An 18,840-nucleotide genomic window follows, 5' to 3' on the forward strand; every position below is an offset into this window, starting at 1 on the left:
TCAAAACCCTTCGAGGTTACCATGCCCCTTTCATCTATCAAGGCACTGAAGTGTTGAATGGACTTAAGTGTTGACTGAACAGTGCATCAACATCAAATAAACTGATTCCAAGCCACAAGGGATGTAAGGAGTCCGGCATGTAGAGGCCCCGAGGTAGAGTTCAGCAGGTGGGGGCTGTGGTGACTACCATTGCTTTGACTTGAGAAGCTAGGGGATGAGTAGGTGTTATTAAAAAAAACAATATAAATAATTTGTTTTTTAATGCTAAGGTTGGAAAAAGATGACTGTGGCTTGGAGGTAGAGTGGGGTCCAATAATTAGTGGTGTCCAAGAAGCCTGCCTATGCTGGCACACCAAGAAGGAGCCAAGGAAGTGAGATCTGAGGGTACATTGGGTATTAACGTCAGATTAAAGGCTTGTGTCACCACATCTGTCTCTCTGATGTATTAGTCTGATGACTAAATGAGGTAATTTATGTACAGGCACAGAACAGGATTTACTACATTTTTTTCATTTTTACTTTTTCAAAAACATTTGTATTTTTTTAGACCTGTAATTTATAAGGAGAATAGTGAGGAGATGACCCTAAGAAAACAGCAACTTTCACCATAGTAAAAAGACACATGGGGACTGACAAGATGATTCAGACTGCTGCCAAAACTGATGACTTAAGTTCAGTCCTCAGGACCATATGGTTGAAGGAGAGAACTGACTTCTGCAAGTTGTCCAGTGATCCCTACATGTGCACCGTGGCACAGGTGCCCCCCTCCACCCCCAACAAACAAGCAAATAGATAAATTCAATTAAAAATAAAAGAGAGATGAAAGGCCCTCAAAGGACACTGAAAGCCCTTGAGACTTTAAGTGTGCTGTTTTACTTAGCACAGTGACTTAATTAGATGTATATAGTCTGTGAATGCATGCTGTTAATGAGTGTGCTGATGGAAAGCATGGGCCAGTCTTGAGTAATGACAGATTATCAGGCAGTCTAACATTCTAAATTATCTTCTGCACTGTGAAGTTCAGCATGTGGAAGTAACACAAGCCAGTTTTAGGAATTGCATCCTCTGACAGAAGCTACTGGAAGGTAAGGTGCATTTCAGAGCCTAGAGAAATGGTTTCAGATTAAGTGTGCAATGCTATTTCAAAGTGCTAAACTTATTTTAAAATCAGTTACATCAGGAAAGTTACAAAGGCTGCTAGTATTGTACAATAAATATCTCTTCAGTGTCTTGAAATCTAGTATGACATTTGACTCCCGGGGCTACCTGCACGGTTCTCAGTGTTTCTCCAGCAGCAGCTATCTCTGCTGAGGCTACATCTGAACCGTGAACTACACTATGCAGCCACTCTTTGTGCTGCCATTGACTGCAGTCATCAAAGTGTTTACACAGACGGCCGAGGAGTACACGTGCTCATGTGTGCTCCTGCCAACTGTTTGCTGACTGGCTTCATTAGGCATATCAGTTCTCAATGATACTGGAGAAGGGGTAAAACTTTCTTAGTGTAAAAGTACCCAGTGATCTGAGTCATGACAAACTTACAGTCTGGCAAGTTCCATTCCCCTTTCCCCTGTGACCACCCTCCTGGGGTGTTTTACTGAGTTTACATCTGGTATATTCTCTAAGTGGCACATGGCCCCCAAGCATCCATGGATTCCCCTGGGCAATTGATTTTAAAACAGTTCCTTGCATATTGTGCAGAGATGCGGAAATTGGCTACTGGCTGCAGGATGGATGCAGAACTTGAATTGAAAACCCAGCAAAGCAGAATTCTTTACTTAGTTCTTAATTAAACAGCTATGTTAAATCAAACAGGACTTTTTAGGCCTAGAGAGCTGGTCACATCTTCTAAGGGCTGTAAGTAGCCTTTCTTCTATCCTCTTAAACGGGGGCAAGTTACTCTTATAACGGGGGCCATCTAGTCACTGGTTTTTGTTTTGTTTTTTTTTCTTTTTTCTTTTTAATTAATTCTCAAGTATGAGAGAACATAGTTTTGAAAAGTGATTTTTTTTTTAAATACTAAGAAGTCTGCTTTTGTCATAGGGATTTTACCTCCTCTTGTAGTGAGGTTCTTAGGTGTATACTGTTTTGCAGCCGTTCATCACACTGCCATAGGCATTGGGTTGTGTGTTTGAACAGGATTTTGTGCTTGGATCTTAATTCAACTCTGATAGGTAATGCCCATGTTGAATTTGTTTTCACCTCAGCCATTCAATGGTATGAGAGAGTCAGTGGTCTGAGGGATTGGAATCATTTTAGAGGAGGCCACAGTGCTGTGACTGTCATCTTTGTCCATAGTGCTTCCTCCCTCTCCTGTTCAGAAAAGATCTCTTGGTTATTGATAGTAACTCTGCATGATGTTTTCTGATTTCATAATGAACTCCAAAGGGTAATGTACTGGCCACTGTTAAAGAGAGTAATATATCAGATTTATTTTGTATGTTACTATCATATTTTGAATTAAAACCTTACAGAGACAAAATTAACTTAATGAAAGAGGGGAAAAGATCTCACCATATGATTGTTTTGTAAGTATAATGTAAGTATAATGACAGATTAATTCATAAGCCAAGGACTTTTCTGGTAGCAGATTTATATTGCCCTTTACTTTAGTGCCTATCTTTGATTTCAAGTCCTGGCATAAAACTTAACATAACGACAGCAACATCCTGACCAATTATCCAAACCATCCAGCCATCCTAGAGTGTCCAGAACCTCACACATGATCTATAGGATTAAGAGGTTAGCTCCTGTAACTTCAAACAAAGTACTTTCATAATAAAAGTAAAATGTACAAAATCTGAGGTCACTTCCTCTCTTAATTAGTTGCACTGGCCAGGTGGAGGCGAAGCGCTGTGCTGGGATCAGGCTGTCCATAAAGCCAAGCAACATGACAGCACAATAGAGGAGGAACAAAGATCGTTTTAATATGTTTCTATCCTGTGTCACAGTTTGAGATTGCCCTGGTTTATGTCGCTTTTGGCAAACTTACATAAAAGTGACCTTGTACTGTATTTTATGACCAGATGACTTTTCCCCTCAGTGGCTAATTTGTCTCAGACCTCCATCTTAAAGAGAAGAGAGTAGGAAGTCCAGCCTGGGACTCCTTGAGCTTTCATTGGATTCTTTCATTATTTTGCTCGTTTTGTTTTTTTTTTTTTGTTTTTTGTTTTTTTGCCACTGATGATCCATAAATTGTTGGAAATGAGCGATTAAGGAAGTGCTGCTTAGTGTTAGTGGCAAATGCGCATACTCAGTCTGCTTCTGCTGGGTGAGAGGAAGTCACAGACCAGAGGAGGGCTCCTGCTGGGAACCTTGCAAGGAAATTTGACTTGGGCATGTTTTGATCTTGGCATTTATTACAGAAAATGAAGTCATATCTCACTAACTGTTGCTATGTGTTAATTTGATTCTCCCAACACCTGCAAGAAAAAGATGTAGTCTTGTATTAATCAGAACTCTCTGCCCTCCCTCACTAGGGAGCACTGATTTCTTCCCAGAAATAGTAAGAACAGGATCAGCTGTTTTCAAAACACAGGAGCACTGTTCTTCTGTGAAGTGTGCCTGTGCGGTCTCTTTAACTTTCCATATCTGGAGATGCCTGCAGGAACTCAGGGGGACTGTTCTTCTCCTTGAACATGTGACAGTCATTTGATAATTGTTCAGATTTACAAAGACTGACTTAAACTTAAGCTACTAAAGGAGTGAGGTAACTAAAATGAGTACATAGAAATAACTCTGTTGCTACCTTCTTAGTACTGTGCATATGTGAGGGAGTTAAACCCTTCATAGTATGGTGCATGTGTGAGGGACTAACATCTCTGGCTACACTGCTTTTGTTGCCAACCATCTTAGTATCCGTGTTTGTGTGAGGGAGGTAATTGCATCTTAGTTACACTGTCTGGTTTTGTTGATGGTACTTGGTATTGTAATACCACTAAGCTTTCAGGCACTATGGTTTTTTTTTTTTATCTCATCTGCTAAGTATTATGTTAATTTTCTCTGCACCTATATAAGGCTAAACTGTCTCTTTATTTGCATAATAATGAGTTTTGGACTCAAGTCCAGACCTACTGTGCCTCAGATGTCTTTCTCAAGAGTGTTTCTGTGAGGCTTGCTGCTCTCACCTGTGTTGGTAACATGCCCAAAGTGTGCTGGGAACACAGTCATGCTCAGTGTTCACACATGTCTAGAATGTGGGATTGCTAAGGAGACATCAGGAGTGTTGTGAGCATTAATTTTTTCACACCATAGCCCAGGAATCTTGTATTGTTTTGAGTTAGGGAGGGGCACACATGTGTAATTGCAGCATTTGGGCAGCTGAACTAGGCTAGCTAGGCCTGCAAGGTAATGAAGCTAGGTCTTATGACATTGTATTATCATGGGGCAACTTGATCTATCTCTTGAATTATAAGGTCTGTCTGTTTTGTTTAGAAAAGTGCAGGCTGTAAAAGATGGGCTGTGCTGCTTTCATAGGGAACCAAACCTCAGACTCATTTTGTAGGATGATGAAATTAACATCTTAGAATGTCTCATAGTTCAGCCCTCTGTTAAATTAGAAGAGTCTTATGAGGGAAGAAATAAAGAGCTACAGCTTCACATTTGAAAGTAATATGCGTTTAATTACCATGCTCTCAATGCTTACATTCAGAAAACAATTTTATAGAAATAATCATTGCTAATTAGAAACTTTACCCTAAGTGTGTGTGTGTGTGTGTGTGAGAGAGAGAGAGAGAGAGAGAGAGAAAGAGAGAGAGAGAGAGAGAGAGAGAGAGAGAGAGAGAGAGAGAGAGAGAATGGAAAACTATCTACTTTTGGGTTAAAATGAATTTTCTTTGAGAGTGAGGCTAGATGTCAGATTTAATGCTGCTGGAGATTTCTTAGATAGGATATCCCAGGCCTACCAGACTGCTTACCATGTCCCATGCAGTTTAAGTTGTAGATCCTGTGTCTATTTGGCATTTAAACTCATATTTACTTGCCTATAAAATCATTGTTCAGTATGATAACAATGGTAGCAATTTACAATGTCTGTGAAATAGTTGCCAATGACTGAGTCTACACAGCTGAAACTGTCTGGATGAAACTTGGTGCAGCGTGTTAACAGCCCATTATGTAGTTTGTATCCCAGGAATAGAAGTGACAGCTTAGTGTAAGTGGCATCTCAAGTTGTGGTGACTATTCCAGTCACTGACTGCAACACCACCTCAGACAGCTTCTGTGCATACCTTCAATTAAAAGAAAACTCCAGACTTAGATAAATACTGCAGCGATGAATTTTAAACAGCAGACATATTAAACTACTACTCTTTTTAGTGGTAAAATAAGATCAGTTCATAAAAACTGAAAAAAAGAGTGTTACATTTATAACCAAAACATTAAAATAAATATATTAAAGTGATCGCTTTTACTTTTTTTCTTGGAATACACTGAAAGAAGAAATTTTAAATGATTTTATAACAGTAGATTTAAATATTTATACTTTCTTATTCTAACAGAGATTATCTATTAATGTTTTCATTATATAATACTGAGTCTTAAATTCTATAAGCAGCTGATTTTAGCATATATTTATGAATGGCTTTCATTTTAAAAAGATTTATTCTATTTTATGTGTGTGAATGTTTTACCTACATGTTATATGTACCTTCTCCTGGTACCCAAGGAGAAGGGTGTCAGATCCCCTGGAACTGGTGTCATGGATGATTGTGAGCAACCTGTGGGTTCTGGGACCCAAATCAGGGTCCTCTGAAAGAAGAACTAACAAATGAGCTACCTCTCCAGGCCCTAAGGCTTATATTAAAGTAATTTTTTTTGAGGTATCAGAATTATTGGCTGAATATTTTATTTTATTTTTTTAAAAACACATGTAGTTTGTCATATTTCTGGAATAAGGGATTTTGTTTGTTTGTTTTTATTTTATTGTTGTTTTGTTTTGAGACAAGATTTCTATATGTAGACCTGGATGTCCTGGAACTCACTTTTTTTAAAGAATTATTTATTTGCTTTGTGTATATGAGTACACTGTAGCTGTCTTCAGACATACCAGAAGAGGGCGTCAGATCTCTTTTACGAATGGTTGTGAGCCACCATGTGGTTGCTGGGAATTGAACTCAGGACCTCTGGAAGAGCGTCAGTGCTCTTAACCAATGAGCTATCTCTCCAGCCCCAGAACTCACTCTTTATACCAGCAGGCTAGATTTGAACTCACAGAGCTCTGCCAGCCTCTACCTCTTTTGTGCTGGGATTAATGGCATATGTCAGCACACCTGGTAAATGTTTATTCTTTTGTTAGGAAAAATGAAAGACTACCTTATGTTGTGGTAAGAATATATTGCGTTAGATAACTTACGATACCTTGATTCCAGAGAAGAATTGGCTATTCTTTCTGCTACTTTGTTGGTTTACCTTACTGATTGCTTACTTGGAGATTCCAACAACTGTCTTTTTTATTTTTTCTGGAGCTAGGCCCTCTTCCCATACAAAGAACCTTCTAGTTTTGTTTTCTTAAAGGTACAGTTGCTTGTAGAACATATTAAACTACTTCTCTTTTTAGTGGTAAATAAGATCAGTAGGTAAAAACTGAAAAAAAGAGTACATTTATAACCAAAACATTAAAATAAATACATTAAAGTGATCGCTTTTACAAAAAGAGTTTCCCTTTTTTTTTTCTTGGAACACACTCCTCATTCATTATATGGGCTTTGCTCTTTCTCTGTTGTTGTTTTTGATTAGTTGTTGTTCTCCAAATTCCCAGAGTTTTTTTTCCCAGAGAGTGAATAAAGTTTGTATAACTAACTTTCCTAAAATTTTGGATGGCCTCTCATAGCTAGCAAATCTATCCAAACTTACATTGTATGTCTTATATATACAGTGCTATGAATGCTTGACTCCATTTTTTATTTTTTATTAGATTTATTTATATTTTATTATATGTGTATGTGTGTGTCTGTGTGTGCGTGTGTGCACGCGCTTGTTATCCACAGAAGACAGAAGAAGGCATTAGATCTTTTTGAGCTACAGCTGCAGGAGATTGTGAAGTGCTATATAGAAGATGAGAACCAAATCCAGATCTGAGCAAGGGCAGCAAGCACTTTGAAGTGCTGAGTCATCCTTCCAGACCCGCCATCTGTGTTCTTAAGCCACTGTTTCTTTCCTGTACGCACCTGTTCATCCAGTGTTCTTGTTGAACTTGCCCTGCCTGGAATCTGCGGGCTGGGCTGTTCGGTTTCCCAGCTCGGAGTCCAAGCCCACAGTATTGTCTCTGGAAGTAGTTCCTCTCTCTTTTATTTGCCAGCATCTTGTTTTTGACTGATTCCTCAGGGTTTCCTAATGCTCCTCAGGGACTTTCCTTGTTTGTAACTGTTAGGGTCTCCCTTAGTAGGGTTACATTGTGATTTTTTTCTTTTGTTTTGCTTTGTTTTGTTTTTGGTTTTTTGGATTTGGTTTTTTTTCGAGACAGGGTTTCTCTGTGTAGCCCTGGCTGTCCTGCAACTCACTCTGTAGATGAGTCTGGCCTCGAACTTAGAAATCTGCCTGCCTCTGCCTCCCAAGTGCTGGGATTATAGGTGTGTGCCACCACCGCCCGGCTACATTGTGATTTTTTGTTGAAGTGCTTTTGACACAAGTACTTGGGACACTTATGGACAGAATTCTTATGCAGGAAATGAGGCAGGAAAGCTGAGTGTGCTCCTGCCTGCCTGCATTTATGAGAAGGCCCAGGAGTGCGCTGTGCATCCCCATGTCTTTAGTAGTTGGTTTACAGGAGGTAAACAAGCTGATGCCATCATTAAATATGGCTAAGTAAAACAACTCGATTCTGTAACAAGCATTGTGTATCATTAAATATATAGTTCTCAGAAAGCAACAAAAATGTCTGGGAATTTGGACAACAACAACAACAAATCAAAAACAACAACAGAGAAAGCTCAAAGCCCAGATAGTGAATGAGCATGACCCCACAACCTCCTCAGAAGAAAGAAATAATGGTGAAATCTTAGGGTTGTTTTGATTTGCATTTCCCTCACACTAGTCAGAATGGCTAAGGTTAAAAACTCAGGAGACAACAGGTGTTGGCGAGGATGTGGAAAAAGAGGAACACTCCTCCACTGCTGGTGGGATTGTAAGAAGGTACAACCACTCTGGAAATCAGTCAGGAGGTTCCTCAGAAAAATGAACGTGACACTACCAGAGGACCCTGCTATACCACTCCTGGGCATATACCCAGAGGATTCCCTGGCATGTAATAAGGACACATGCTCTACTATGTTCATAGCAGTCTTATTTATAATAGCTAGAAGCTGGAAAGAACCCAGATGTCCCTCAATGGAGGAATGGATACAGAAAATCTGGTATATTTACACAATCGAATACTACTCAGCAATTAAAAACAATGAATTCATGAAATTTGTAGGCAAATGGTTGGAACTGGAAAATATCATCCTAAGTGAGGTGACCCAATCACAAAAGAATATACATGAAATGCAATCACTGATAAGTGCATATTAACTAGCCCAAAAGCTCTGAATACCCAAGATACAAGTAGCATATCAAATGACTCCATGAAGAAGTAAGGAGAGGGCCCTGATCCTGGAAAGGCCTGATCCAGCATTGTAGGGGAGTACCAGGACAGAGAAAAAGGAGGGAGGTGTTTGGAGTATGGGTGTAGAGAAGGCTTATGGGACATATGGGGAAGGGGGAACTGGGAAAGGGGAAAGCGTTTTGGAATGTAAACAAAGAATTTAGAAAAGAAAAAAAAAAGAAAGAGATAATGGGACCATCGGCTTTGATGTAAGTCCACTGAGCAAGGAGGAAGTGGCAGAAGGCGTTCTTGTGGAAGTTCTCAGCCACAGGGCAAACTGAGTTGAAGTGCAGGTCTGCCCCCAGGAGGGTTTCAGACAGGCCATCCACTTGATCTCCCAAGAATTTGGAGTTTAGTATTCTATCAGTGTTATTACAAAGCCCTAAGTCAAGAAACTAGCATGAAAGTTACTGAAAAGTATTGAATATCTCATCATTATCTAACATAATACTGAGTATATAACATTACAGTGGCTTATATAATGTATATTTAGGCAGATTTTGAATGTTTATTTGATATAATTTAAAATTCATACTGTACAATACATTCCTTGTGCTGTGTACTATACCCTAGGTTAACTGTGGTTGAAAACTCAGGACATGACAGTAAGCAGAGCATAAAGAGCCTGCACAGAGCACTGTTCCCGGCTTTTCTATGTCTTTATTGTTAGCTTTTTTCTTGGTAATTTGATAGTTTATTTGGCTCTAAACATGCTGTTTTCCTGTCAAAGCAGGTGTGTATTCTGTTTCAGTTACTTACTTTTTCCATGAGTTTCTGCAAGGATTAGCAGATTTTGTAGAGTGATTTAAAAGAGCAAATTACAGTTTTTATTTATATTACAGTCCCGTTTCCCTATAAAAATTTATACAATATCACTCCTAACTTATTTCTTAATGTTAAATTCTTATTCATGATAATACATATTTTGAGGCTTTTGGTTCATAAGTGTTGGGTTCATAAAAAGAGAAAGAGGTTTAGAGAATGTGTGGGCAGGGGGTGCCCCAGCGCCCATGCCCAGGCACCCATTCCCCCAAGGGACCAGACACACACAGACATGGTATAGAATAGAGTTTATTCAGGGCAGAGGATGGGAGTTAATGGGGTAGTGGAGGCAGAGAAAGGCAGAGAGAGAGAGAGAGAGAGAGAGAGAGAGAAAGAGAGAGAAAGAGAGAGAAAGAGAAAGAGAAAGAAGTGGAGGCTGGCCATGACCATGAGGAGAGAGGGGGGAGGGGAGGAGAGTCCAAGAGGGCTGAGAGGAGAGGTGAGAGAGAGGAGGGGCAAGTAGCCCCTTTTTATAGTGGGCCACGCCTACCTGACTGTTGCCAGGCAACTGTGGGGTGGGGCTTAGACAGAATCCTAACCATAAGCTTTGAGCATCCAGAATCATCACTAAGTCTTTATTTTCTTTTTTTTCTTCTAGTTTATGATTTCCTGGCATTTGTCTCTCCAGCTATTGGTAGTATATTTTTTTCAGGCAAAATGAGATAGACGCAGTTCAGACTACTGACTGCTCGCACAGATGACTGCGCTCAGGGCTGAGAAAGGGCAGAGTGCTTTGCTCAAGGTTCTGTGTTTGTTTTCTCCTTTTGTGTGTGTGTGTGTGTGTGTGTGTGTGTGTGTGTGTGTATGTCTTATCATCCCAAACCTGCTCCTCTGGTTCCTTTTTATCTCTTGTTTGGAGTGTTATTGGTCTATATTTGGGACATGGCAGTCATAGAATTCCATGCTAACTTTTGTGTTCTGTCCTTGTTTCTGAGTCAGAAAAGATTCATGTCCTCTCTTTGAATCTGCTCAGATTTCTTCTCCAAAGATGGGTATAGGTTTTCTCCACCTTTACCTTTTTTACCGCTTTGGCATTTCATGACCTTACTACTCTATTTAAGAATCATGATTTTTGATCTACTCATAACAGCTGAGACTCCAAAGTGGCACACTACCGGACAAGTTCTTCCTGAGTGCACCCGGGCTTCAGAGCCCCCATGTTCACTTCCCTGTGTTGTCTGACTTGCTTGGACACCCTTACAGAGCAAATGGTTTTAGATAGTTCCCTTGTGCATATTGACAAATGTCTGTTTCCATTAATATTTTATTTTTTTAAACAATATTCTCAAACACACAATTCTGCTTCAGCCTTTTAGGTGCTAGGATTACAGGTATCTGGCACGCCTGACAACATTTTAATTTAAATGCTTTATAGAAAACCAGTCCAATTGTGTTTCATGTCATTCACTTTATTTGTGTCTCTGTACATTGGTTATTAGTGTGAGGATATATTGTCTTCCCCACTGTGGTGGTTTGAATAACAGTGACTCCCGTAGACGCATACAGTTGAGTGCTTAGTCATCAGGGAGTGGCATTACTTGAGAAAGATTCGGAAGTGTGGCCAGTTGTGTAGATGTGTCCTTGTTGGAGGAAGTGTGTCATTAGGGTGGACTTTGAGGTTTCAGATGCTCAGGGTTAGGGCAAGATAATCTGTACAGAGAAGCAAGCCCTGATCCTACCAGATCCACCAACACAAGAGGTAAGAGATAATAAAGAAAGTAAACCTCCAATCAGAACTTTATTGAGATTTTTTTCTTACTCCAGTCAGAACAAGTATGATTAAGAGAAAAAAACAAACCAAAACAAAAACTGACAAGGATGAGAGGAAAGGGGAACACTTATAGAATACTGATGAGAATTTAGTTAGGCTAGCCACTCTGAACATTAGTGTGAATTTTCCTCAGAAATGATCCATCAAACTATTATACGGTCTAACAATAATTCTCCTGGAACTTCTAGGTTATTGTGACATTTAATTTTTTTTCTTTTTTATTGGATATATTCTTTATTTATACTTTAAATCCTATCCCATTTCCCAGTTTCCCCCCTCCCAGAAAACCCCTATCCCACCCTCCTTCCCCCTGATTCTATGAGAGTGTTTCTCTACCCATCCCACTTCCACCTCCACACCCTCAATTCCCCTACACTGGGGGCATCTGTTGAGCTTTCATAGGACGAAGGACCTCTCCTCCCATTGATGCCCAACAAGGCAGTCCTCTGCTACAGGTGTGCTGGAGCTGTGTGTACCCTTGGGAGCTCTGGTTGGTTGATATTGTTGTTCTTCCTATGGGGTTGCAAACCCCTTCAGCTCCATTAGTCCTTTCTCTAACTTCTCCATTGGGGAACCCTGTACTCAGTCCAGTTGTTGGCTGTGAGCATCTGCCTCTGTATTTCTAAGGCTCTGGCAGGGCCTCTCAGGAGGCAGTCATATCAGGCTCCATTCAGCAAGCCTTTCTTAATCCCCAGGTGGTACACTCTCTGGATGGCCTCTCCTTCAGTCTCTGCTCTACACTTTATCTATGTATTTGTTCCTGTGAGTATTTTGTTCTCCTTCTCAGAAGAAGCAAAGCACCCCCACTTTGGTTTTCCTTCTTCTTGAGCTTCATGTGGCCTGTGAATTGTATCTTGGGTATTCAGAACTTTTGGGCTAATAGTCACTTATCAGTGAGTGCATACCATGTGTGTTCTTTCGTGATTGGGATACCTCACTCAGGATGTTATTTTCTATTCCATCCATTTGCCTATCTATTTCATGGATTCATTGTTTTTAATAACTGAGTGGTACTCCATTGTGTAAACGCACCACATTTTCTTGTATCCATTCCTCTGCTGAGGGACATCTGGATTCTTTCCAGCTTCTGGCTATTATAAATATGGCTGCTATGAACATAGTGGAGCATGTGTCCTTATTACATGTTGGAGCATCTTGTGAGTGTATACCCAGGAGTGGTATAGGCCCAGTGGACTTTACTGTGTGCAGGGGTTGTCATCATCAGTAAGGGAATCAGCAGGGCCGTGGGATTGTTCCATTTGTTGCACCAGCCTTTTTGGCACCCACCGAGCCCCATTTCCTTCTTAAAAAAATTTAGAATGAAAAGAGCATGATTTAAATAGTTTTGTGGTATATGGGGGTATAACACCCCCTTTTTTATTTCATGAAGATATTGTTTTAAAGTTCCATGGGCCCGTTCCACATTGCCTTGTCCTTGAGGATTGTAAGGAATTCCAGTAATATGGGTGATATTAAACTGTCCACAGAAAGTCTCAAATGCTTGACTGTAATAGCAAGTTCCATTATCTGTTTTAATCTGATTGGGAACACCCAGCATAGAAAAACAACAGAAGCAATGACTAATTATGTTTTTAGTTGCTTCTCCTGTTTAAAGCAGTTGCAACTAGAAAGCCTGAAAAGGTATCAATAGTCATATGTACATATTTTAATTTTTCAAAATCAGAAATGTGAGTAACATTCATTTGCCATAATTGATTAGGTATAAGTCCTCAAGGATTAACACCATTGTGTGGTACAGGTAGAAACTGAGGATATTCAGGGCAAGTCTTTATAATTTGATGTGCACATTCTCTAGAAATATCAAATTGTTGTCTCATGCTATTACTATTTTGATGATGTAAAAAGTGAAATTGTTTGGCTAATTGTTCCTGTGTAAGGCCTACACCGTTCCTGGTATATAAATGTGCTGTGGCATTGCCTTCCCTAAGACATCCTGGCATTTCAGTGTGAGCTCTTAAATGGCCTACAAGATAAGGAACTGTATGTTCTCTTAAATTGATAAGCCCCTGCTTATCTTTTCAATATTATAATTATTTGCATAAATAATTGTAAAATTTGAGAATTTGCAGTATCTAAAAAAAGAAACAGTTTTGAGAAATTGTAAACCATGAGCTATATATTGGCTATCAGTATACAAATTGAAGCTTGATTTTTTTTTTTAGCATTTCAGAAACAATGGCTACAGCACGTAGTTTACTTGTGCTGAAGCCGAGGGAAACTCAAGAGAATGATCCAGTCACATATGCTGCCTGCCCATTAGATGAGCTGTCTGTAAATACAGTGAGTGCATTCTCTATGGGATGAATGGGTAAATTTACAGGGAATTCAAAAGCATGCATAGAGGCAAATTATAACAATTTGTCTCTTGGATAATGATTATCAATTTTGCCTAGAAAATTTGCCCATGTACTAGCCCAAATATCAGTATTTTGCAATAACCAATTTAATTGTTTGGAATAAGGAATAAATATTTCATCAGGTTCTTTCCCAAAATAATTTCTTGATCCTAGCCTACAATTCTGTATTAACATAGCAACAGCTTCATAATAAGGTGTTAAAACTTTCTTTTGAGATGAAGAAAGATGAATCCATATTAATGGTCCCTTTTGCCAAAGGACTGCTGTCAGCGTGTGAGTTGAGGCAAGAATGCAAGCAGCCAACAATTGATCATAATCTATATAATGTATCTATTGTTGGCTAATAGCTTCCTCTACTTTCTGCAAAGCTATTTGTACCTCATCAGTTAATGGTTGAGGGGAATTAGGATTTGCATCCCCCTTGAGGGTTTCAAACAGAGGTTTAAGTTCTCCTGTAGTAAGTTTAAGATGAGGTCTTAGCCAATTAATATCTCCTAACAACTTTTGAAAATCATTCAGAGTAAGTAAATTATTTTTCCTTATTTGAATTTTCTGTGCTACAATTTGTTTAGGATATAACTGATATACCAAATATCTGAATTTTTTTCTGCAGCAACAACTAATCCCCAAGATTTTAAAGCTTGTTGTATAAGAGTGAATGTTTGTAGTAAAACCCCTTCAGAGGGATCAGCTAATAAAATATTATCCATATAACAAACAGTATACACAGAAGGACACAAGGTCCTAGATTTTAAAGCTTGTTGTATAAGAGTGAATGCTTGTAGTAAAACCCCTTCAGAGGGATCAGCTAATAAAATATTATCCATATAACAAACAGTATACACAGAAGGACACAAGGTCCTAACTTCTTGTATTGAAGCAGCAATAAGCTTTTGACATAAAGAAGGGCTGTTGGCCATTCCTTGAGGCAAAACTTTCCAATGATACTGGTTCTTTAAAATTACAAACAGGGACACTAAATGCAAACCTTTTATAGTCATCAGAATGCAAAGGGATAGTATAAAAACAATCTTTTAAATCTATGGTGACTTTATGCGTATTTTTTTGGAATGGCAGCTGGGGTAGACAGACCTGGTTGTAATTCCTCCATAAGCTCCATAGTTTCATTAACCTTTCATAAATCTTGCAATAATCTCCACATGCCTGGTTTTTTCTTAATTACCAATATTGGTGAGTTCCAGGCGGAACTGGAAGGTTCTATGTGGCCAGCTTGTAACTGCTCCTGCACTAGCTGTTAAGCAGCCAGGATTTTTTTCAGAAGAGATCATTGACCGACTTTGCCCTATCCCTTGCAACTGAGTAGCAGTAGTTGTTTTAGGCCAAGAACCAGGCCAGTGAACAGAGGCTATTACAGATATATCCGCTCCTGTAACTAGCAGCCCTCTAAATTTTTTCCTATTTATCCTTAAGACCAGTTGGGGTCTTTCAGATTTTATGGCTTGGACCCAATAAGCATCTGTAGAACCAAATCCCTTTGGCCCTCGAATATTAGTTTTAACCTTATTTTTTATCATAACCAATGGTACAAGAAACAGTTGAGCAATTCTCTAGGCTGAATGACAGAAATGTGGGTAGGTGAAGAAGTCAGTTTTAATTTCCCCGGTATAACCTTCATCTGGGGCAATCACCAACCCTGCCAGAGTGGCACTGCCCCTCCCCAGCAGCAAACCTACACTTCCCGGCAATAGTGAACCATATATTACGGTTGGAAGAGCCTGCATCCCCATATCGGGAGTTAATACTGTGGGTGGAGGGACTAAGGTCCAGTCCTACGCTGCCTGTGGTGACTTGGGAGAGATCCTGAAAGGATTGTTTTGCTGAGGAATAATTGCATGGTCCCATAACATTGATTTGTGGCCTGGGGCTGGCCCTTTCTCCTGTTTCCCTGGGGAAGAGGATTTCCTAGGTTATCTTAGACCTGCATTCATAGGCCCAATGTACCCCTCTGTTGCATCTAGGACAGACTACTGGTTTTCTCCCATTATTTTCCTCAGTTTTATTTGGGCAATCTCTCACTAGATGTCCTGTCTGTCTATACACAAAACAACTCCCAGGAGGTCGGCCCCTTAATCTTACTCTTTCCTATTCCAGTCTGTTGAGATAAAATCGGTTGCATAGTTTTTCCTTGTAGTGCAGCACCTATGGCCACACTCTGCACATAAGAGGGACCAATGTCAGAGCATAATCTAGTATAATCAGTAATTGTTCCAGTTTATAAGGTCTTAAGGTGGCCTGGCAGAATGTGTTTGCATTCTCATAAGCCAGTTGTTTTACTAAAAGCATTCCAGCATTAACATCTGCAAACACTCTCCCACATGCTTTAATCAGCCTATTGACAAACTCCTGGAAAAGCTGATCAGGTCCCTGCCTGGTTTTTGAAATAACTTGAGACAAATCCCCTTTATTAGGCAAGGTATTCCAGGCCCTACGAGTAGCAGCACCAATCTGAGAATCATAAGTACTAGGATCAAATTGTAACTGATTCTGTACATCCTGATATTGGCCTTCTCCTGGTAATAGCTCATAAGTAACCAGATTATTAGCTCTAGTGTTGAACTCTGCTGCTTGCTGACATCTTTCAAAAAATTCTGTTTTTCATAGCAGATAATCTCCTCCGTCTAAGCACGCATGAGCTAACTGTTTCCAATCTGCAGGTGGGAGAGCCTCAGTAGACAGGCCATCTATCATAGCCATGGTGAATGGAGCAGTAAGTCCATACTGAGCACAGGGGGGGTTTAATTACTTTAGCTGTTTAAAAGAAATAGGAGTGTGGTATCTAACTGCATTCCCTTCTTGATCCCGTGCTTCAAACACAAGGCATTGCAAAGCATATCCTTGTATATCTTCCCCTCATTCTACAGTCTGTTTCAGTCCTGCCTGAAGGGGTGATAAAAGAGTAGCACTAGGATTTGAAGTAAGAGGTCTCCCCTCATTCCTGTTACCTTTTAAAGACACTGGGGGAGGCAAAATCTTCTTGTTAGGCACAACTATTGGTGCGTCCTCCACGGAATCTGAACTTTGACTATTCTTTGGTTGTCCAAAAACTTGCTCAAATCTCTCAACAAGCCTAGCTGATTCTTTTTGTTTCATCTTCTTCTGTTTCTGGACTATCTATGCCTGTTCCTTCTTGAAAAATACCTTAAGAGGATACCGGGAAGGAAGCCGATCCTCATTATGGTACTTAGTAGCCTCTTTGTCCCTCGCCACTTTTTCCTGCCTTGTCCGAATCCTTGGAAATAGGGGGTGCGGATGGAACAATTTCATCTTTCATCTTGCTTTCATTATCTTCATCTTCCAATATCTTAATTAATTTTATACTTTCATGTCTAGGATCTAAAGTGTCCCTAACTAGGGTCCAAAGGCTAAAAGCATCTATGGGAATTTTTCCAGGACCATGTTTTGTATAGTAAGTACCCTTTTATCCCTTCTCCCACTTTCTCCCATGACCGTAAACTTATTGTATCCTCTTCAGGGAATCAAGGTCAGACTTCCTATAAAAATCATAAACTGGGTAATTTGTTTCTGACTTATTCTCAGCTCCTCTGGCCTTTAGCATACTTTTAAGCAAATATACAAAAGACATTCTACCATTCCCTTGCCCTATTTTTTATGGGGTTTTCTCACCACTGGCCCAACTTTTCCTCTGCGCACACTTTCTTTTTTCGTGGTGCCCTTCACTGTACCTCGCTTTCTGGAGTGCCAACGTTGAGGCTGCACCTGACCAAGCTCAGTCAGCCAACAGGTTCTCCAGCGTAGGAGCGAGGATTGAAAAGAAAAGACAATTAGACAGTGCTGCAATATGAGCCCAGTCAATTCTGAGACTGAAGGAAGGTTTAATTTTTTTCCAATCTGCTTTTATACCATTTTAATTGCATGCAGGTATTAAGGGCAAGAGTAGTACAATGAGGAACAAGCAAGACAATAAACGTGAAATAGTCAAGGCAATAAGCAAAGTCCAGAGATTACTCCACCCTGACAGTTGTTTCCAAGGGTGTGTCAGAATGACCAAAACACCTGAGCCCACTTCCTTGTCCAAGCCCCAAATCTTGCCCGAAGCCTACTTCTTTTGTTCTACTATAAGGTTAAAATTTCCACCATAACCTACTTCCCTATTATAGCTTAATGTCTGGTTCCTGCCTGAATTTAACTTCCCTATCATGCCTAAAGTCAGATTCCTGCTTGAAGCCCTTGTCCTTGTTTCCTCGTCCTTGGTCAAAATCAGGTTCCTGCCAGGTGCCATTGGACCCCAGTAAGGCTCTCTACACTTAGAGAGTTGGAAAACAGAAAGCTGGTGACAATGTAAAAAAATAAACAGGCCATGTATCAGCTCTAGTAAGCAACAGAACTTGGCAACTTCGGCCATGTGACTCTCATTTTAGAATCAAGAGTAGAAGGAGACTACTGGGACAATCAATGAAGCTGGTTAGCTGGAGCTAAGAAATTAGTGGTGATTAAGAAGAGACCAGCATCACTGAGGTGAAATTTTCTGGGAAGTGTTCTCTGAGAGCACAGAGAAACTATGATCCAGAGATAGCCAAGGTTGTACCTCATGCTGCAGCTGGACTTGGTAATGTGTAAGAATCACTGAGGTTGGTACTGCTCTTGAAGACATGAAGGGGTCCATGAGAACAGCTGAGAGGCTTGGTATTATGAGAGGTCAAGAAAGGCTGTTGGTGGGAGGTGCAGTCTCAGTTACAGTTGACATCTCAGGACTAAAGGGGTCATGCTAAGAAGCTGAGGCTCAGCATCATGAAGGAGCCTATGAGAGGTGAAGCATAGCTGCACCAGAAGACCCCAGCATGTTGGAGATGCTAGTACCATGGATAAACACCAAGAGCAGCAGCATCACTAGAGTGGAGTCAACCAGAGTGCTACAGAGGCCAGAACTGAAGTGGTGACCCAGGCCTGTGGAGGAGCCCAGATGATCATGAAACAAGAGCCTTGGAACAAGAAACTGTGAAGTTGAAGTTGCCTTTGCATACTCCAAGATGTTCGAGATGCCAGAGCCATTGGTTACCTGCCACGGAAAGCTGCTAACAGAGAATGGATCCAGCCAAAGAGGAAGAATTGTGTCACAGTCAACGAAGATGAAGGAGCTGGACATCTGAATAGAACTTGGACGTCAGACATGGAGAATGCTGATTTTAGAGTTTGCCCAGCTAGTTGTTGGTCTTACTTTGGTCTAGTATTTCCTCACTGTGACGTTTTGGAATGGTAATATGCATCATGTGATGTTGGAGCTGTGTGATGTTCTTTTTGATTTTGAT

General features: G+C 40.2%; 1 protein-coding gene across 9 annotated transcripts in view; it reads left to right on the forward strand.

Moving 5' to 3' along the window:
• The window catches only part of Lmbr1 (limb development membrane protein 1), a 156,152-nt gene that overhangs the window by 58,544 nt on the left and 78,768 nt on the right, over positions 1 to 18,840 (forward strand). The window contains exon 2 of one of the 9 annotated variants that reach the window (XM_052172953.1): positions 13,358 to 13,475. The exons of 7 other annotated variants lie outside the window; for them this stretch is intronic. In XM_052172953.1, the coding sequence (XP_052028913.1) occupies positions 13,371 to 13,475 (105 nt within the window). In that variant the 5' untranslated portion in view covers positions 13,358 to 13,370. Of the gene's footprint in view, positions 1 to 13,357; positions 13,476 to 16,918; positions 16,980 to 18,840 lie in introns of those variants that run through there. One more of the 9 variants, XM_052172954.1, reaches the window with a different exon arrangement.

This window comes from Apodemus sylvaticus, chromosome 2, assembly GCF_947179515.1.
Source record: "Apodemus sylvaticus chromosome 2, mApoSyl1.1, whole genome shotgun sequence".
In the NCBI taxonomy this organism is placed as follows: Eukaryota; Metazoa; Chordata; class Mammalia; order Rodentia; family Muridae; genus Apodemus; species Apodemus sylvaticus.